At 42.5% G+C, this 23,121-nt stretch overlaps 1 protein-coding gene across 2 annotated transcripts in view; it reads left to right on the top strand.

Moving 5' to 3' along the window:
* Positions 1–23,121, top strand: part of LOC137430955 (WASH complex subunit 2) — a 139,201-nt gene that overhangs the window by 68,593 nt on the left and 47,487 nt on the right. For both annotated transcript variants that reach the window (XM_078781226.1, XM_078781225.1), the window contains exons 12-16: positions 13,666–13,729; positions 19,221–19,391; positions 21,000–21,154; positions 21,373–21,468; positions 22,975–23,064. In XM_078781226.1, coding sequence (XP_078637352.1) covers positions 13,666–13,729; positions 19,221–19,391; positions 21,000–21,154; positions 21,373–21,468; positions 22,975–23,064 — 576 coding nt within the window. The remainder of the gene's footprint in view (positions 1–13,665; positions 13,730–19,220; positions 19,392–20,999; positions 21,155–21,372; positions 21,469–22,974; positions 23,065–23,121) is intronic.

The following is a 23,121-nucleotide window of genomic DNA, read 5'->3' as shown; positions in this document are numbered from 1 at the left end:
CAAGAACCAGCTTCATGCCACGTCTAGCCTTCCTGGAAAACGCATTGATTCTCATTCACTTATATAGGAACACGATTATCAGAAAATCTCCGAGAGAACAAAGGAACTGGCGAGAGTTCCTCCCACCGTTATCCCTAGCCCCCACCGTTATCCGCTCTGTCATTCGGGGGAGTCAGCCCTTCTTATCATTCGGACCAGATATAGTTTCAAAAGCTCCGAGGTGACGAAAAATGTAACTCACAGAGAGAAGAGTGCATGCTTGGCCAGATAAGACCATGCTTCTTCTTCCTCTTTACATTCGGTCGCTTTAGAGGTTTCCAAATTGAATATCTGTGGCGCGATCCGGCCAACGTTCGGGAATCGGGTTTATTCGGGGAAAACTGTTCGGCCGCGGTGCCATCCGCTCGGCAAACAACATCCTTATCCGCGGACCGTAACAATATATATATAAATTATATATTATATATATATATATATATATATATATATATATATATATATATATATATATATAGTATATATATATATATATATATAATACATATATATACATATATATATATACATATATATATATACATATATATATATATATATATATATATATATATATATATATATATATACATATATATATATATATATACATATATATATATATATATATATACATATATATATATATATATATATATATATATATATATATATATATATATACATACAGTCATCCCTCGCTATATCGCGGTTCACTTTTCGCGGCTTCGGTACATCGCGGGTTTTTCTCGCTAGTATATGTAAAATTATATCGCGGATTTTTCGCTATATCGCGGGATTTTGCGGTATAAATGTATTTTTATATACTATTATTTTTAATATTTTTGTGGTAAAATAAGCATTTTCTAGCCTAAAAAAATTAAAAAACGTAAAAAAATAAGAAAAAATACAGTATTTAAAACATATTACAAGAAATAAAATACTGTACATAGTGTACAGTAGAAGAGTAGACAAAGAGACAAAGAGTCGTGCGTATGGAAAACGCAGATGCGGCAGCTTCCACTTGCGCTAGTTACCCACGTAATGGGTAACTGTAATGCTCTTTCTGGCTGTGCAGTACATTCATCATCGTCATCACCTTCATCGTCATCAGTACTGCACAGCTAATTCATCATCATCCTCATCACGCAAGTTGTAGTATTGAAGAGCCGGGGGCTCATTTTTTTTTTTTTTTTTTTTTTTTGTATACAAGATTGAGGCTCGTGAAAGAGCGAACATTAATCACACAGAAAGACAAACAGACACATAAAACAAATAACATCGGGAGCGGTAGACAAGATGGGGAGAGAGGGGGAAGGACACAAACACAACATTTGAGAGCAGGGACCGAGAGACATCGAGAGATCTGTGGGAGGGAGAGGGCTTTGGGGGGGAGGCATGTGAAGGGGGGGAGGCATGTGAAGGGGGGGGGGGGGGTGGGAGAGGTATAAACATATGGACACTGCCAGGATTTCCAGGAAAGAAGTTGGAATTTCAAACAAGGTGGATCTGGGGTGAATTAGTGGGGGTAGAAAAGATCAAGGTTATGGATGGGGGAAGATAAGAGATGGTGGTGAACAGCTGTTTTAAAGACCTGGAGGGAGGAGAGGGATTGAAGGGAGTGTGGGAGTTTGTTCCACAGGCGGGAGAAAAGAGGAATGAAAGAGTGAAGGTGAGCAGAGAGCCGAGATTTCGGAAGTTTAACCATCAGAGGGTTGCTGGCAGATCTTGTGCGACCTGTAGGAATATTTGGGGGACAGAGCACAGAGAGAGCTGGGGGAGCAAGGCCGGAGAGGAGTCGGTAGAAGACAGAAAGGCTCTTACTTGATACGGACGAAATGACGGGCAAGACACAAACTCGTCCGAGAAGATATTTATTCTCAAAACCAACTCGGGAACACTGAAAAGCCCGTTTATCGGGCTGAATTATAAAGCACAACCAGAAACCGAAAGCCACGCCTCTCAAGCGTGGCGTGCTTGGTGGTCACGTGATCAACAGGTGTAGCTGATTATACCCGCACGCGCGGCACGCTTTGGCGGTCACGTGACCAGCCACTCTGGCGCCGGGGATCCCCGCCGGTGACGTCACCGGCTGGAGCAAGGAGATTCTAATGCTGGTCTTGCTTGGGGAACCCATGGGTCGCTACAGTATTTCAATGGTGAGTACCCATTAGAATTTTATATGTTGTTAAAATTACGTATGTTTAAGAGTGTAAAAAGTGTTTAAGAGTATAGGAAGTGTTTATAAGAGTATGGGAAAGGTTAATAAGAGTGTGGGGAGGGTCATAAAGCTTTAAAATATATATAAATAATAAAATAAAAATATGGTCGCTACTTCGCGGATTTTCGTCTATCGCGGGGGGTTCTGGAACGTAACCCCCGCGATAAACGAGGGATCACTGTATATATATTGTTGTGGATATGAGAATTGTGTTTTTTTTATTGTGTAGTACATTGTAAAATATCACCCTCCTTCCTCCAGTTGTGTATAAAGGTCAAAGTGCGTCCCGTAATTAGGTCATAAACAATCACGTTAGCCAATAATAGATTTCCTCCTTGTTGGTAGTTTATTTCCTTATTCTATGTAGGTTAAGGCTGTGTCTTCCATTAATTGACACTCCATTGCACCAAATTCAAATAGATAGATCCCCTGTCATTCCCATTCCCAAAGCCTCTACTGCCAACTGCATTTGCCGCCATTACGGCGTGGTCAGCTCGGGGAAGAAGGGCGTGCCCGCCCATCGTCATCAAGGGTGGAGCCAGAGAGCCCGTGCCCACCAATCAGGGCCAAGGCGAGCTCACCGATGGGCGTGTCCTGGAGGCCGGCGGCTTGATCGCCCGAGGCGTTATATAAGCGCGCGCGGAAGCCTTTGAGAGAAGAGTCCAGACGAGCTTGGTAAAGGCAGATGAGTTCTAAGTTCTAAGAGTTGCGCCAGAGACGGCAGATGATCCCAGACGAGCCCTCGGAGAAAGAAGGGAGACGCGTCCTGAGGTGAGCCAGAGAGGCAGTTTTGGCTCCACCAGTAGTTTTGGCTCCACCAGTAGTTTTGGCTCCACCAGTAGTTTTGGCTCCACCAGCAGTTTTGGCTCCACCAGCAGTTTTGGCTCCACCAGTAGTTTTGGCTCCACCAGTAGTTTTGGCTCCACCAGCAGTTTTGGCTCCACCAGCAGTTTGGCTCCACCAGCAGTTTGGCTCCACCAGCAGTTTGGCTCCACCAGCAGTTTTGGCTCCACCAGCAGCTTTGGCTCCACAAGCAGCGTTGACTCCACCAGGCAGCTTCGACCCGTTACCCCGCGGGAACCAGATTGCGGTGGCATCGGTGGTCGTCGAGGTCCAGCCCGACGTCCCGTGCGGGATCAAGCCCGAACCATCTGCCCCAGCTGAACCTTCCCATTCCTCCTTCCAGTCATTCCTGCCTCCATTCCCCAGTCGTGTAAGTGTGATCGTAGTCTGTCTTTTGTCTTGTCCTTGGGTTTCTAAGTAAGACTGTAATAGGTAAGCTAAGTTTCACTGTGTCCTTCTGGTCCGTCCCTCTTTCTGTCTTTATTTTATTATCCTTCCTTCTCCTTGGTTTCTTTTGGTTGTAAATAGTAATAAATCCTATTCGTATTTCCTACCTCTTGTCTTGTTCTTCTTCACATCCGTCGTCTTTGTCTTTTCCAAATTGAATACCTGTGGCACGATTTGGCCAACGTTTCAGGATCGGGTTAGTCTTGTTAACGGTTCGGGCCGCGGCTGCCATCCGCTCAGCAAATTACCATCTTATCCGCGGTCGCGAACGAAGCGGCTCACCGGCCTTTCCGGAGGCCGCGGTGCAGCTTCAGGGACCACGTCGGTCAGTGACAAGCGAGCGGACTAATCCCCCCTCAAAGGGGAACCATAGGCCGACGTTGGGTTCCGTAACAATATATATATATATATATATATATATATATATATATATATATATATATATATATATATATATATATATATATATACTAGCTTGGCTCGGCTCGCTGTGCTCGCCTCACCAAGCGTCGTGACTGATGAACGGGCTTATTTCAGCTGAGGATAATGACTGTACCTGAGTTGCTGTGTTGTCATGATTTACACCAATCATAATACAAACAATTATTTTGCACAAATGTATTTGTTGTGTTTGTGATATTACATTTTTATAGGCAATTTAGGTTGAAGATTCAGGTTGAATGTTTTTTTTTTTTCAAGAAAGAACCCCTCAGCACATACAAAGGGGAGGGGTAGGTGCAGACTGGAAGTTTGGGACGATTACACCTCACCACCAAGTAATTCAAAACACCTCACAGCCATAAAACACATAATAAAACACCTCACCACCACGAAATTGAAAACACCTCACAGCCATAAAACACGTAATAAAAACACCTCACAGCCATAAAACACGAAATAAAAACACCTCACAGCCATAAAACACGCAATAAAAACACCTCACCACCATTAAATTGAAAACACATCACAGCCACAAAACACGTAATAAAAACACCTCACAACCATAAAACACGTAATAAAAACACCTCACAGCCATAAAACACGAAATAAAAACGCCTCACAGCCATAAAACACGAAATAAAAACATCTCACAGCCATGAAACACGAAATAAAAACACCTCACAGCCATAAAACACGAAATAAAAACACCTCACAGCCATTAAACACGAAGTAAAAAAGCCTCACAGCCATAAAACACGAAATAAAAACACCTCACAGCCATGAAACACGAAATAAAAACACCTCACAGCCATAAAACACGAAATAAAAACACCTCACAGCCATGAAACACGAAATAAAAACACCTCACAGCCATAAAACACGAAATAAAAACGCCTCACAGCCATAAAACACGAAATAAAAACACCTCACAGCCATGAAACACGAAATAAAAACACCTCACAGCCATAAAACACGAAATAAAAACACCTCACAGCCATAAAACACGAAATAAAAACACCTCACAGCCATAAAACACGTAATAAAAACACCTCACAGCCATAAAACACGTAATAAAAACACCTCACAGCCATAAAACACGTAATAAAAACACCTCACAGCCATAAAACACGTAATAAAAACACCTCACAGCCATAAAACACGTAATAAAAACACCTCACAGCCATAAAACACGTAATGAAAACACCTCACAGCCATAAAACACGTAATGAAAACACCTCACAGCCATAAAACACGTAATAAAAACACCTCACAGCCATAAAACACGTAATAAAAACACCTCACAGCCATAAAACACGTAATAAAAACACCTCACAGCCATAAAACACGAAATAAAAACACCTCACAGCCATAAAACACGTAATGAAAACACCTCACAGCCATAAAACACGTAATAAAAACACCTCACAGCCATAAAACACGTAATAAAAACACCTCACAGCCATAAAACACGTAATAAAAACACCTCACAGCCATAAAACACGTAATAAAAACACCTCACAGCCATAAAACACGAAATAAAAACACCTCACAGCCATAAAACACGTAATGAAAACACCTCACAGCCATAAAACACGAAATAAAAACACCTCACAGCCATAAAACACGAAATAAAAACACCTCACAGCCATAAAACACGAAATAAAAACACCTCACAGCCATAAAACACGTAATAAAAACACCTCACAGCCATAAAACACGTAATAAAAACACCTCACAGCCATAAAACACATAATGAAAACACCTCACAGCCATAAAACACGAAATAAAAACACCTCACAGCCATAAAACACGAAATAAAAACACCTCACAGCCATAAAACACTGAATAAAAACACCTCACAGCCATAAAACACGAAATAAAAACACCTCACAGCCATAAAACACGAAATAAAAACACCTCACAGCCATAAAACACTGAATAAAAACACCTCACAGCCATAAAACAGGAAATAAAAACACCTCACAGCCATAAAACAGGAAATTAAAAACACCTCACAGCCATAAAACACGTAATAAAAACACCTCAAAGCCACAAAATTAAAAACACCTCACAGCCATAAAACACGTAATAAAAACACCTCACCACCACAAAATTAAAAACACCTCACAGCCATAAAACACGTAATAAAAACACCTCACAGCCACGAAATTAAAAACACCTCCCAGCCATAAAACACGTAATAAAAACACCTCACAGCCACGAAATTAAAAACACCTCACAGCCATAAAACACGTAATAAAAACACCTCACAGCCACGAAATTAAAAACACCTCACCACCACGAAATTGAAAACACCTCACCACCACGAAATTGAAAACACCTCACCACCATGAAATTGAAAACACCTCACAGCCATAAAACACGAAATAAAAACACCTCACAGCCATAAAACACGAAATAAAAACACCTCACAGCCATAAAACACGAAATAAAAACACCTCACAGCCATAAAACACTGAATAAAAACACCTCACAGGCATAAAACACGAAATAAAAACACCTCACAGCCATAAAACACTGAATAAAAACACCTCACAGCCATAAAACACGAAATAAAAACACCTCACAGCCATAAAACACGAAATAAAAACACCTCACAGCCATAAAACACGAAATAAAAACACCTCACAGCCATAAAACACGAAATAAAAACACCTCACAGCCATAAAACACGAAATAAAAACACCTCACAGCCATAAAACACTGAATAAAAACACCTCACAGCCATAAAACACGAAATAAAAACACCTCACAGCCATAAAACACGAAATAAAAACACCTCACAGCCATAAAACACGAAATAAAAACACCTCACAGCCATAAAACACGAATTAAAAACACCTCACAGCCATAAAACAGGAAATTAAAAACACCTCACAGCCATAAAACACGTAATAAAAACACCTCAAAGCCACAAAATTAAAAACACCTCACAGCCATAAAACACGTAATAAAAACACCTCACCACCACAAAATTAAAAACACCTCACAGCCATAAAACACATAATAAAAACACCTCACAGCCACGAAATTAAAAACACCTCCCAGCCATAAAACACGTAATAAAAACACCTCACAGCCACGAAATTAAAAACACCTCACCACCAAGAAATTCAAAACACCTCAAGACCACATAATTCAAAACACCTCATCACCACATAATTAAAAACACCTCACCAACACGTAATTATAAATACCTCACCACCACATAATTATAAATACCTCACCACCACGTAATTAAAAATACCTCACCACCACGTAATTATAAATACCTCACCACCAATTAATTCAAAACACCTCACCACCATGTGATTTAAAAACACCTCACCACCATGTGATTTAAAAACACCTCACCACCATGTGATTTAAAAACACCTCACCACCAATTAATTCAAAACACCTCACCACCATGTGATTTAAAAACACCTCACCACCTTGTGATTTAAAAACACCTCACCACCATGTGATTTAAAAACACCTCACCACCACGTCATTTAAAAACACCTCACCACCACATGATTCAAAATACCTCACCACCACGTGATTCAAAACCACCACAACGTTATTAAAAACACTTCACAACCACGGAAACAAAAGTTTGAGGGAGTCGTTAAGTGACAACACAGACACTGCCCAGATGTGTAGATATGTAGACAAATGACTGGACCCGAGTTGCCGTTTTGTCATGATTTAAACCAATCATAATTCAAACAATAATTCAAAATATTCAATATTCAAATGTATTTGTAATATACGTGATATCACATTTTATAAACAATTGAAGTTGAAAAAAAAAATTCCCCCCCCCCCCCAAAAAAAAAAATTCGAAACTTTTTCAAAAAAATACCCTTAGGGCATACCGACGGGAGGGATATGTGCATAACAGAAGTTTGGTACGATTTCACAGAAGTTTGAGAAAGTAGTTCAGTGACGACACTGTACAGATATATATACAGTATATACACACAGACTTGGCATTTAATATGGAATATTTTTTTTGTGGGGGTGAACTTACTTTTCAAGATGACTGAGAACCAAAAGTTCATTGGAATTATGTTGAAATTATTCTAGATTTTGTTAATGTGACCTTTAAAAGAAACAAAAACCACATTTGACATTTCGAAGCAAATAAATTGATCCTTGATCCACGTTGAGGCATGCTGTTCACGAGATTTGCCAGGGTTTGGACAGGAATCGCTTGCCATGCAGTGACAATAGTCTGCTGCAATTCACGCACAGAGGCAGGCTGCTGGTCCAAGTTCTCGATTTGACGCGTTAATTCTGCCCACAATTTCTCTATCGGATTCATATCCGGGGACATGGCAAGCCACTCCATATGCTCGACACCACGGTCAGCAAGAAAGTGTTGGATCATGCGAGCACGATGAGGCCGTGCATTGTCATCTTGGAAGACAAAGTTTCCTCGAAAGGCTGCATGAGCAAATGGAAGCAATGTTTCTTCCAGAATGGCCCTGTGCTTGAACTGGTTCAGGTTTCCATTCAGAACAACCAGGTCAGTTTTGCCCCCTGCATGAAAAGCAGCCCAAACGGTCACCCCACCACATCCAGCTTGGACTCTTGGCACGATACAATCTTCTTTGTAGGCTTCATGCACTTGTCTGCGCACTCGGACGTGGCCATCTTGACGATAGACCAGAAATCTAGACTCGTCACTGAAGATCACGTGATTCCAGTGTCCTGGCTGCCATTGACGGTGCTCTCTGGCCCACTGCAATCGGCGCTGGCGGTGTTGTCTGGTCAGACGTGGCTTTCTCAGGGGACGCCTGGCACGTTAGCCTGCTTGAACCAGTCGTTGGTCGACTAGCCTTCTGGATACAGGCACATTTGTCAGTTGCTGCCACTCAGCCCTAAGCTGACTTGGTATGGCCATTGCGGACTAACCGGTGCAGCTGGTGATCATCCCTCATTGTGGTTCTGCGGGGACGTCCTGGCCTCGGTATTGGAGTAGGGACATCCCTCTGAGCATTTCGTTTCAGGATCTTTGACACCTGACCTTGAGTGATGCCATACTGCCAAGCAATAGCACGCTGTTTCATGCCGGAATTTCGTAAAGCCACCACTAAATGACAAACAGCATTGTCGAGTTGACGGACAATCTCCAAGGGAAGCGGCAATAACTTTTGTAGACGTGCAGCAGTTGTTTTCCACTAATACAGAACGCAACAACCCTTATATACCCGATTGTGAAGCCAATCGTCAAAAGTACCTGTCCGTACATTTTGTCACGCCACCTGTGATATAATCCTGTTATTGACTTCTTGCTGCGACAGACAATCAGTGACATGGTTCTTTTAACAAAGAAATCACCGAAGCGTAAAAGAAACTCACCAGATTGATATACCGAGTTCAGAAATTAAACCCACGTCAATAAAAAAAAAAAAATTCCATATTAAATGCCAAGTCTGTATATATATATATATATATATATATATATATATATATATATATATATATATATATATATATATATATATACATACACACATATATATATATATATATATATATATATATATATATATATATATATATACATATGTGTGTATGTATATATATATGGCTAACCCCCGCTCTTGCAGGGAAAATGGCCTTAAAATGCCTGTTGTTGTTTGTTGTGTGTATATATATATATATATATATATATATATATATATATATATATATATATATATATATATATATATATATATATATAAATAAATAAATATATCAGTAAGTAAGTGCACCCCATGTAAAGTTTTGACTTTTTCAACATATTTCAACATACAGCTATTTGATCTTCATTTCAACAATATTGATACATAAAGGTTATATCACCTTTAGACATCACCTTTAGAGGCCATTTTTCCCCGCAAGCGGGGGTTGGCCTTTTTCGGGGACCGTGGTTGTTGTTGTTTTTTGGTCCCCTTTTTGAAGCAATGTTTTACGGCCGGATGCCCTTCCTGCCGCCAACCCTTTTTGTCACCTTTTTACAACAATGACAGGCTGAGTCAACCCCCCTGGCGTTAATTCAGCGATCGACCGGGATTCGAACCGAGGATCCTAGGATCCTAAGCCGGCACCCTAGCCGCTAGCCCAACACCAGGCTCCAGACATGTATGTCCCACCAGACAGATATATATATATAATATAACAAATTTCATGAAGCATTTACATTTGGTAGTCCATTGTATAATTTAAATAAACATAAATGCAAATTTCACATGTGGATCAAGGAAGTACACCCCTACATTTATCACTACTTCAAATACCTAAAATTAGAATCAGGTGCACCAGCTCAGGTATAAATGATTACAACATTGATGGAGAGGATCTTGGAGGAACCTGTCTTATTTAAACCTCGGACATTTAGTTTGGTTTGCTCTTTGTTGTTGAATTGTGCGGCGTCACCATGCCTAGATCAAAAGAGCTCTGTGAGGCCTTCAGAAAGAAGGTTATAGATGCCTACGAGTCTGGGAAGGGATTTAAAAAGATCTCCAAACAATTTGAAATCAATCATTCGACTGTCCGTAAGATCATCTACAAGTGGAGGAGATTCCAAACAACTGCCAACTTGTTCAGGCCAGGCCGCCCCAGCAAGTTCAGCCCGATAGCGGACCGCAAGATGCTGAAAGAAGTCTCTAAGAACCCCAGAATGTCATCACGGGACCTCCAGGTAGCTCTTGCCACTATTGATGTCAAAGTGCACGAGTCTACTATTAGAAAGAGGCTGCACAAATTTGATCTACATGGGACGTGTGCCAGGAGGAAGCCTTTGCTGTCCAGAAAGAACATCAGGGCAAGACTAAGGTTTGCCAATGAACACCTCGGCAAAGAACAGCACTTCTGGAACAATGTGCTTTGGACAGATGAGTCAAAGGTAGAGCTATTTGGCCACAGTACCAGAAGATATGTTTGGCGAAAACCAAAGACAGCATTTGACCACAAGAACCTGATACCAACTGTAAAGCATGGTGGTGGAAATATTATGGTTTGGGGCAGCTTTCTGTATCAGGGCCTGGGCAGCTCACCATCATAGAATCCACTATGAATTTTTCATTGTACCAGAGGGTGCTTGAGGATAATGTGAGGCCATATGTCGGAAAGTTGAAGCTCAACCGAAGGTGGACCTTGCAACATGACAATGACCCTAAACATACCAGTAAATCCACCAAGGAATGGCTGAAATGAAAGAAATGGAGGGTTCTCGAATGGCCAAGTCAAAGCCCGGATCTAAATCCCATCGAGATTCGGGATTTGAAACGAGCTGTGCATGCAAGAAACCCTTCAAACATCGCACAGCTGAAAGAATTCTGCATGGAGGAGTGGGCAAAAATTTCTCCCAGTCGATGTCAGAGACTGGTAGACAGTTATAAGAAACGCCTACTTGAGGTTGTTTCTGCCAAAGGGGGCAATCCCACCTATAAGAGCCAAGGGTGTACTTACTTTTTCCACATGCGAAATTTGCATTTATGTTTATTTAAATTATACAATGGACTACAAAATGTAAATGTTTCATGATATTTGTTATATTATATCACCTTTATCTATCAATATTGTTGAAATGAAGATCAAATAGCTGTATGTTGGAATATGTTGAAAAACTCAAAACTTTACATGGAGTGTACCTACTTTTTCACGTGACTGTATATATATATATATATATATATATATATATATATATATATATATATATATATATATATATATATATGTATATATGTATAAAACCGAAAAACACGGTCCTTGAAGCCGTACGTCCGTCTGTCCGGGAAGCAGTGAAGCTGTGTGATTATATGTCTATTAATTATGTACTGTTTGAACGCCGGTTGCATCCTGTCTATTAATTTTATACGTCTATTAATTATATACTATTGGAATATACCTTTCAACTCTTTAAGTTCCCCAAGACCCAAAATACCCTGCAGACACCAAAAGGACCAAAATAACCTGAAGACCCAGCAATACTCAAAAGATCCCAAAGACCCAAACAGACCCTTAAAACCCCAGAACACCTAAAATACCCAAAAGACCCCGATGACCCTTAAAGATCCAAAATACCCAAAAGACCCCAAAGACCTAAACTATGCTGAAGACCCTTAACGACCCTTAAAGATCCAAAATACCACAAAGATGCAAAAGTCCCAAAGGACCCTGAAGAATTGTAAGATCTATAAGACCCTTTAGACTCCAAGATCCTGAAGACTCACGTAACCCTCAAGACCACTTTTACCTTTAAGACCCTTTCAATACTTTAGACACCTTTAGATCCCTTCACCCTTCCAATCTTTTACACCCCTTAAGTACCTTCGACCTTAACACAATTTAAACCACTTACATCCTTCAGACCGATTAGACAGCTTGGATCCTTGACCATTTCGAGCTTTGCACCACTTTGACCTTTTTATTACAAATAAATTACAAATAACATCATCAATATTACAAATAAATTTGTACAAGAGAAATGTTTGTATTATGATTGGTGTAAATCATGACAACACAACAACTCAAATTCAGTCACGTGAGAGTCACGGGTCCAAACCGGATAGGTGTCTTTTAAGAGACAGCATCTCCTTACTGGATGGCCGTTGGCTCCCTACGGGAGCTCATAAGATTTTCTATGTCTATTCACTCTCATACCACCTGTTCCTCCCTTTCCGACCCTCTTCTTGCAAGTGACTGTTTCTTCTCTGCTCTCTCTTCTTTTCCTGTTTGTTCATTCCCTTGCTTGCTGTATCTTCCCGTGTCCACACTCGGTATAATGCCTGCTTTCCCTCTGACACCTCGCTCTTCCTTGATTTTGCACGCAATTTTTTTTACGGATACTAACAAGATATCCCCTATTCCCATTCCTTATCTTTTATTTTCTCACCGAGTCTAATCTCCAGTTTAATTGCCTTATTTTTAATTTTACACGTTTACCCTATTTTGCCACCTTTCATGTATGCTCGCCTGTCCTTTGTCGACTAATCCCCTCTGTTTATATTTTCATGTGTGTATGTCCCTACTTGCCTTGCCTATGTATTCCTTGCCCAAATCTCCATCCCTAGTTTGAAAGCTCCCTCTCCAACCCACCGTTGATATGTCTGCCTCTCACCCTCCATCATCTGCTTTTCCCATGAGCCTCAATTTCGGTATGAAAAATAGGGAAGTTATAGGGGCGATATGGTCATGGTGATCGGCCATCATTTTGATGCACAGGAAGGGATAGCTCAATTGGATAGACCTAGGAAGGCAGTTTCACTGGCAGGAGAAAACTAAGCCAGATGGAATGCAGTTTACCTTCCCTCATCCACACCTGCGAAGTCAAAATGCCAACCTAGTTTGTGCATTTCATCTGCAGTTGAACATTTGCACACTACTCTGTGAGGCTTTGCCAATTAGCTGTTGAAAATATTGTGTGAATGTTGATGGCGTGAGCCTGAAGGTACATTGTTGAACATGTGTTACCATGAACTACATTGAGTGTGCAGTTGAGTTGAATATGGGGAAAGCAAACTTCACAATGTCCTCTTTCATTTTACATTCTTATGGGACAAGGTTGTTATTTTCTTTATTTTGAGGTACTCATGGTTGTAAGATGTAAATTCTAAACGAGCTGTATTCTTTGTGCATTTATCTACCCTCACCCCCACTCCAATCCCCGCTTGTTCCAGGGAGGTTTATTTGACGATGAGCCGACCGTAAATGCTGGAGTGGCCGTGGTGGAGACATTGCAGGGTAAGTTTGCTTCAGAGCAGATTGGTTCAATAGGTGACCATAACGAAACTTCATGAGGCCGATCTCACTAAAATGTTACATTTATACATTGTACTTATACTTACACTTTACATTAACATACTTTCCATACTTGACACTTACATATACATAATTTAAACTTACATAAAATGTTACTTACACTTACACTTCACTCCTGAACTCCATTTACATTTCGCTGTCTGACAACATGGACCAACTTCTATCCACCCATCCCAACTCTCTCTCTTCCTCATATGTGGTGACTTCAACTGTCATCATGCCAACTGGCTGGGTGTGGGTACCTCTCTCACCAGCCATTGCATCTCAGCAAATGACTCCTGCGACTCATTTGGACTGACACAATCTGTCAATTTCCCGACCCAGATCTCAGTCAACGGAGCATTTTCTCTTCGAGACTTGGTGATGACAAACTTCCCTACAAATGTCTGCTGCTCGTCTTCTGCTCCAATCGGTTTTTCTAACAATTTCCTTGTTAAAGTGGACATCTCTCTGGCCATTCTCAGAGAGCCTCCTCAGCGTCGACGAGTCTGGCATTTCACACAGGCCGACTGGCATGGTCTCCAAGCAGCCATCAATCATCTAGACTGGTCTCCCATCTCCACTGCCTCTGACATCAACTCTTCCTGGGAATTCTTCCAAAGCAAACTGCTCTCTCCCATGCACAGATTTATCCCATCTCGTCTTCAGTTGTCATACCCTTCCTCATGCCCGCCCATGGTACATTGAATCTTGTCGTGTAGCAGTTGGCCTGAAACAACTTGCCTTTGCCTCTTGGAAGGCTAATCCAACTGAAGGCAATCTCAGTTCCTTCCACAAAGCTCAGAACAAGTGTGTGTCTACCCTCAGGAGAGCTAGGGAGCACTATCTCTCTACTCTCAAGACTGAACTCTCAACCCTGTCTCCTTCCTCCAAATGCTGGTGGCATCTGGCCAAATCTGTTTCTGGTGTTTGTTCCCCCTCCATCCCCTCCCTTACCTCAAATGGCTACACAGTTGACACTGCACGTGACAAAGCCGAATGCCTCAACTCTGTGTTTGCCTCAAAATCTTGTGTCCCAAACCCATCGCTCTCTGTACTCACCTTACCCAGTCGAACCCAGCTGCTCCTGGACTCCGCTTTCCTTCTCTCCTGGCAAGGTGGAGAAGTTTCTGTCAAACCTCGACTCTGATTCTGCAAATGGACCAGACGGTATCAGCCCACGGGTCCTAAAATCCTGCTCTGCCGCTCTATCTCACCCTCTCTCAATTCTCTTCACCCTCTCTTTTGCTCAAGGGTCACCTGCCATCAGTTTGGAAATCAGCAAACATTACTGCTTTACACAAAAAATGTGCAAAAACAGATTCTTCCAACTACAGACCAATCAGCCTGCTCCCAATTATCAGCAGTCATGGAATCCATCATTGTTTCGGATATCAAATCCTTCCTCTTCTCCAATGGCTTGATCTCTGATCATCAATTTGGCTTCAGACGAGATCACTCCACTCTGGACATGTTGCTTCTGCTGTCTCAACAATGGATGAATGAATGAATGAATGATCGTTTTAAGGCCATTTTTTCCCCGCTATAGCGGGGGTTGGCCTTGTGGGCCCCATGACAATCATGGTTCCCTGTTTGAGGCAATGTTTTTATGGCCGGATGCCCTTCCTGACGCCAACCCTTCATCGCCTCCTACGATGCGCAGGGATACGGTGTACCTATTCTAAATCGGGGTACACACCGGGATCATTCTTCCCAGCAAGGTGGTACTCAATTTGCCGACCTCGGCAGGATGGCAGGATGGCAGGATGAGTCAACCCCCCTGGTGTTAATTCAGCGTTCGGCCGGGATTCAAACTCTGGATCCTCGGATCCCAAGCCAGCACCCTAACCGCTAAGCCAACACCAGGCATGTCTCAACAATGGATATAAAATATAAAAATAACCACCTTTAGAGGCCATTTTTCCCCGCAAAGCGGGGGTTGGCCTTTTTCGGGAACCGTGGTTGTTGTTGTTTTTTGGTCCCCTTTTTGAAGCAATGTTTTTTTTTTACGGCCGGATGCCCTTCCTGACGCCAACCCTTTTTGCCGCCTTTAACGACAAACAGGGAATTACCAGTGAACTGGTACTCAATTAGCCGACCTCGGAAGGATGACAGGCTGAGTCAACCCCCCTGGCGTTAATTCAGCGATCGACCGGGATTCGAACCCAGGATCCTAGGATCATAGGCCGGCACCCGAGCCGCTAGCCCAACACCAGGGTTTCAACAATGGATGAAGGCCGGCACCCTAGCCGCTAGCCCAACACCAGGGTTCTCAACAATGGATGAAGGTCCTAAATGCCAAACAGGAAATCTGAGCTGTCTCCCTTGACATATCACGTGCCTTCGATACGGTCTGGCACCCCGCCCTGCTCACCAAACTCTCCTCCGATGGTATCCATGGAAATCTCCATGCATGGCTTGCGGACTTCCTCTCTGGTTGCAGTCAACGTGTGGCCCTGAATGGATTTCTCTCATCTCCCCTTCCTGTTCAGATTGGAGTTCCTCAAGGCAGTGTTCTCGGCCCTGTGCTTTTTCTGTTCTTCATCAATGATCTCTCTTACTCTCTGGAAAATCCTCTCTGTTCCCCCCTCTGGGCTGGTGCTCCTGCCTCACACCTTGCTCGGCTTCACGCTGTTGAGGCCAAAGCTTTCAGAATCATTGGAATCTCCTGCGATGTAGTCAACTCCGAGGGCCTTTCACTCACTCACCGCAGGCAGGTTGGTGGTCTTTCTGTCTTCTACCGACTCCTCTCCGGCCTTGCTCCCCCAGCTCTCTCTGTGCTCTGTCCCCCCAATATTCCTTCAGGTCGCACAAGATCTGCCTGCAACCCTCTTATGGTTAAACTGCCAAAGTCTAGGCTCTCTGCTCACCTTCACTCTTTCATTCCCCTTTTCTCCCGCCTCTGGAACAAACTCCCCCACTCCCTTCAATCCCACTCCCCCCTCCAGGTCTTTAAAACAGCTGTTCACCACCATCTCTTATCTTCCCCCATCGAAAACCTTGATCTTTTCTACCCCCGGTAATTCACCCCAGAGTCCTTGCAGTGTTCATATGTTTTAATCCTCTCCCACCTCCCCCCAAGTCCTCCCGATGTCCCTGCTCTCAAATGTTGTGTTTGTGTCCTTCCCCTTCTTCCCCCTCTCTTTTGTGTCCTCCCCCCTCTCTCCCCATCTTGTCTGCCGCTCCCCTTGTTTTTTGTGTTTTGTGTGTCGGTTTGTCTTTTTGTGTGATTAATGTTTGCTCTTTCACGAGCCTCGATCTTGTATACAAAAAAAAACAAAAAAAAACAAAAATAAAAATCTCTTTGCTGATGTTTCCACTCTGTGCTGCTCCATACCTCATCCCTCAGATCGACAGTCTGCAGCCTCCTCGCTCTCTGCAGACCTGGACAAAATCACAGAATGGTCAAATAAGTGGAACATGTCTTTCAATCCTGACAAATCACTCACTCTTACCATGTCTCTCCGAAAACACCGCCTGGACAACCCTCCCATCTACTTTCTCAACAATCCTCTCCAAGAAGTTCTGTCGCTCAAGCTTTTGGGTCTCACTATCTGCCATGATCTATCCTGGGGAAACCAAATTTCCAAGCTGGCCTCCAAAGCCAGTCGCTGACTGGGCATCCTCCATTGTGCGAAGTCCTTCCTTGGCACACCTGAGCTCCTCACCACATACAAAGGCCTTCATCCGCAGCTCAATGGAATACTGCTCTCCCCTCTGGGCTGGTGCTCCTGCCTCACACCTAGCTCGTCTTCATGCTGTTGAAACCAAAGCTTTCAGAATCATTGGAATATCCCGCTATGAAGCTGACTGTAAGGGCCTTTCACTCACTTACTGCAGACAGGTAGGTGGTCTTTCTGTCTTCTACCGACTCCTATCCGGCCTCGCTCCCCATTATCTGTGCTCTGTCCCCCAAATATTCCTACAGGTCGCACAAGATCTGCCAGCAACCCTCTTCTGGTGAAATTGCCAAAATCAAGACTCTCTGCTCACCTTCACTCTTTCATTCCTCTTTACTCCTGCCTCTGGAACAAACTCCCCCACTCCTCCCTCCAGGTCTTTAAAACAGCTGTTCACCACCATCTGTTATCTCCCCCCATCCAAATCCTTGATCTTTTCTACCCCTGTTAATTCACCCCAGATCCACTTTTTTGAAATACCAGCTTCTTTCGTGGAAGTCCTAGCAGTGTTCACGTGTTTTATACCTCTCCCACCACCCCCCCCCCCTCTCCACCCCGCCTTCCCATGCCTCCTCCCCCCAAGCCCTCTCCCTCCTACAGATCTCCCGATGTCCTTGTTCTCTGCTGTTGTACTTTTGTGCTTCCCTGTCTCTCCCCATCTTGTCTCCCGCTCCCTTTTTTGTATGTTTTGTGTCGGTTTTTTTTTTAGTGATTAATGTTAGCTCTTACACATGCCTCGATGTTGTGTACAAAAAAAAAAAAAAAAACCCGACACAATCTTTTAGTGTGTACCTGGTGCTAAACATTTCACACTTTGTGAATTTTGGTACTGCACTCATCCATTGGTTCATTTGTTTAATCTTGCTATTCTGTTTAACGGAAAGGTTGCTCGACTTTTTAATTATCATTTTTTGTATACATAGTCGAGGTTCGTGGAAGAGCAAGGAGGACACTGAACGGATCAGGACACAACATAAAGGGAACAGCAGGAGACAGGGGAAACGCTAATACCAGGGCAGAGGGAGAAAGAGAAGGTAGATGGAGACGGACAAACAAGGGATGCATGTAATTATTAGGGCTAGTGGAGAACGCAAGAGGTGGACAAGATGGATACATAAGAAATATGTTGAGAGGGTTGGGGGTGGTTTAACATGTGTATGAAAGATAATCGTTTTGGATGTACCTGAGATGGTGGTGAACAGCTGTTTTGAAGACCCAGGGGAATGAATTGGATCGAAGAGAGTGTGGATTGTGGTTCCACAGGAGGAAAAAGAGAGGAATAAATGAGTGGATGTGAGCAGTGATTCTGGATTTAGGCAGTTTCATTAGGAGGGGGTTTGCCGGTGGACCCCGTGCGTCCAGCGGATACTTGGGGTCGGGGAGAGCAGAGGGCGCAAGACCAGAAATGAGGCGGAAGAAGACAGAGAAACCAGTGACCTGTCGGCAATGGCGAAGTGATAGACCCATAGATTCAGCTTCATTGCGTATGATTTCAATGATCTTGAAGGTCTTTGTTTCCATGGCGGTGTTAAGCTGAGCAAGATGTGAGACAGGGGAGCCAACACAGAGGGGAGAGCAGTACTCCATCAAGCTGCAGATCAAAGCCTTGTAGGTGCATAGGAGCTCAGGTGTGTCATTAACTTGTGATCCATTTGTCCATTGGACCCGAGCTGACTGTTCTAAATGAGAAATCTAACATGCGTGCAGCATGTGTTGAAATGAGGGGCGAAACATTTGCTGCCATCCTCACCTAGGAATGCCAGCACAGCGAGGAACCGGCACAGATGCGGGGCTGCGACGTAAGGGTCATTCGGGCACTTCGGATGATCGGGGGAGATCTGCAAATACTCCATCGTTGTTTGATGAAGATGACGATGATTTATTTGCAATCATGACATCTGGCAGCAAGGTTGGAGTTGGTCAAGGTAAGTGAATGAAACAGCATGGCGTCGAAACGCTTTTGACTCTGTGGTTATTCAATAACTTGCTCATCGATGCTGAGCATAATTATGTGCTTTCCCTTTCTGTATCGCTGTATTTCTGTATATATGTATTTTTATCATCACTGCCACATGTAGCAAAAATATTCCTTGTTATTGCACGGCATCATCACTTGTCGATGTTACTGTAAATACTCGTATATTATCATGTGGACGGCAATCTCATATTGGTACGTAACCACAATGGAGGCGGTTACCGACCATGTTGAAGGAAAAGCTTCAAAGATAGCCGATCGCTGTTTTTCACGATCTAACGATGAGCAGTTAATGTCGGTCCATGAACTCCAGAGAGACTAAACTAACGTAATTGTCGCTCCGGCAAAACGAGGCACTCCACGCTTAAAAATACATAATTTGTTGCACACGACTGCTGAATGAAATCACGCCACCGAAACTATCATCTGTGGCACCAACACAAACTCCAGACAAGCACAGAGAACCGGGCAAGAGAGAGGAAAGTCATGCGGCGAAGAGCCCTCGACTGCTGTGAAGTGTTTAATGTGCAGCGAGCCGAACCCAGAAAGTGGACCAGTCACCAAATGGATGTGAGCAGCAGAGTGTGGGGCTTTTCCGGGTGGAATTTTGGATCGTGCAGGAGCCTCCATCTCCATCTGACCCCCAACATAGAGAGGGAGGGGTAGAGAAGGGGAAGGATTGGGTGAGAGAGGGGTATAGGAGAAAGAAAAAGAGAGAGAGAGAGAGAGAGGTATATGGAAGAGTAGGCTCCTTTAAAGACAGAGTGACACTTCCTCCACCAAGGCCAGTTTCTGCTCAAAGGGCATTCCAGAGATCCCAAGTATCTGCGTCAAACAAACTGCTTCCATGCATGTACGACACACAGCTGTACTGCAGAAATAGCAATCCGTGTACGTACGGCCGGAACCATTGGCGGTACGCCGCTTCCGAGGTGCCAAGCCAATGGCCACCACCTTCCACACCAAAACTGCGAGCCAATGACTGCCTTTCATGGTAAAAGACCACTCCAGGTAAAACCTGGTGTGATGGGGTACACAAGAAGACCAGACCACATGGTATCTGCAGTGTTGGCAGGTATTGGTAATTTGTTCAGCGTGCCAGCAACACCTTGCCGACTCTTCTTGAAAGATACTGTGGGATCGTTAATGTCCGTCATGAGCTTTCCTGGCAGAAGGATCCTCTGGCCGAACGTCCATCTGAGGGACAGCATTCAACTCAAAGCCTCGCCATGCGTATAAAACACCAGGATAACAGTTTGTAGCTGGGTCTGCATTCAAACCCTGTCTAATCAGCTCATAGGCAAGTGTGCGCACCCATACCCCTCCCCTCGCATGGTCTCTTCATGGGTAGACTGCATATTATGGCATTTGGTTCATCAAACATTTGTGTGTAAAATACAATGAATGTTTTTCTATTTTAATTTAATCAGTTTTTTTGGAACTTCATCTTTTCCTCTGTCCCTTCCCAACTATCTCCTATCTTCAAATTGATCAATCTCACATCCCTCCCATGTTTTATTCACAATATCCCCAACATCCCCATGTGCCTGCATCCCAGCAAAGCAAGGTAAAAGCTCTGTGATGTTTTTGGGTGAGGAGAGAGATGGAGACTTGAGCGATAATGAACATGATGTGAGTGCAGCCTCCATACCTGCACGAAGCGAACACAGGAGCAGCGAGCGAGCCAAAGGGATGGAAACCACATCAAAGAGGGTACGTTACTTAAAACCTGGGAGAGTATTTCACATGTGTGCTTTTACTTGTGTACAATGAAACACTATGGCTGTGCCTCGACCTTTCTAACCCATACTATTTATAAACCTCCTCCCTAAAAGCACAAGGAAGGCACTTTATGTGAAATTTCGTACAAATTGTCAGGAAAGTTTTTCAAACGCTGTACACCTGCATCCCACCCCATCCTCAACCCCAAGCTCCCAGCTGGTGCCACATCTTTGTTTGGTGGAGAATCAAATGCTCTGACGTCATCCATATCCGAAATCTTACAGAAAAAGCAACTCTTTGAAAAGGTCTCTTCAGTTTTATGTTTGTTGTGTGCACAGGTGTGCCTGTTATGTAGTGAGCACAGAAAGCAGTTATTTTTGTGCATTACTCTTGTGGTATTTTTGGGATTGATTATACCGAATAAAGAAAATGGGCAGGTCGCTGTCTGAACTACAGGACTGCGATCAGCGATCACGGTTGGTTGTCAGTATAGCCAACTATTAATATTAGCCAATTGGTAGCACTTCAAAATCTGCCTCGTAATGAAAACATACATTTGTTTTTTTCCAAAAAGTAGGATACCACGTACACCAAAACTAAAAATACTTTATACCTCCCTCTAGGAATCATAATAATAAAAAATGGGCGAATAGAAAAAAAGAAAGAAAAAAAATAGAACAATTAAATAATTGAATATTATTGAAATAATTGAAAATAAAATGAAAGAATTGAAAATTAAAAATATTTAATATTTAATAATTGTAAAACTGGAAAAAATCGAAAAGTGAAATGGAATAATTGAAAAAGTTGAAAAATTAAATAATAGAATATTATTGATATAATTGAAAATAAAATAAAATAATTGAAAATTAAAAATATTGAAGATTTAATAATTGTAAAACTGGAAATATTTGAAAATTGAAATGAAATGATTGAAAATTTGGAAAGATTAAACAATTGAATATTATCTGTATAATTGAAAATTAAAAAAAATAATTGAAAATTTAAGATATTTGAACTTTAACAATTTTAAAACTGGAAAAATTTGAAAATTTAAATGAAATCATTGAAAATTTGGAGAAATTAAATTATTGAATATTATATATATGATTGAAAATATAATACAACAATTGAAAATTTAAAAATATTGAAGATTTCATTGTAAAACTGGAAAAATTTGAAATTAAATAATTGAAATTTTTGAAAAATTAAATAATGAATGAATGGAAAAATTCTTCAAAAAACAGGACACCGAGGCTGAACACGTGATGCCTCCCTCCGAGAACCATAATAACCATTAGAGTTAGCTTGCCCCTCAGGAAACCTCGGCACATCCTGCTCCAGCGGCCCTCCGACGCCTGGGAAGTGAGTGACCGGGAGAGCGATCTCGAGGCAATCAGGAGGGCTGCGAGAAGGCAGCAAATGCCAAAGTGGATCAGGGTGGCATTGATTGGTACTCTGTGCTTAATCGCACTGCGCCGCAGAACCAGTCAGCGCCGAGGAACGATGTGAGGCCAAGAAAAAGAAAGCGATGAATGTAGGAAGAAACAAAGAATATAAAACAAAGAATATGAATGTAGGAAGAAACAAAGTATCGACTCACGTCGCTAGTGAACGTTATGCAGACTGAAGTTGTGTGTTGTTTGTTGAACGTTATGCAGACAGAGCTGTATCCATATCGTGATTGTTGGCGTCAACAAACTCTACCTCATCTGCCTGCTGTGTATCGTATACTTCCTTTTATCTTTCTCCTTTTGTTTCACCTTTTATCTGGATTTGCTTAATTTCCTTCTCCTTTTGTTTATTTTCAGAACGAACCACCTGAGAGCGCTAAGCCACGGGCTTCAGTTAGTGAACCAAAATCGTTTTCTCTCTTTGATGATGGTGATGAAGATGACAATGTGAGCATCCATGACATTGGACTACTGGGGCCCAGAAAGAATCGGCGGGGTTTGGAA

The sequence above is a fragment of the Myxine glutinosa genome, chromosome 7, assembly GCF_964187855.1.
Source record: "Myxine glutinosa chromosome 7, kmMyxGlut1.1, whole genome shotgun sequence".
NCBI classification, from domain to species: domain Eukaryota; kingdom Metazoa; phylum Chordata; class Myxini; order Myxiniformes; family Myxinidae; genus Myxine; species Myxine glutinosa.
The sequence above is the reverse complement of the archived record's forward strand: the minus strand, read 5'-3'. Positions and strand labels throughout refer to the sequence as shown.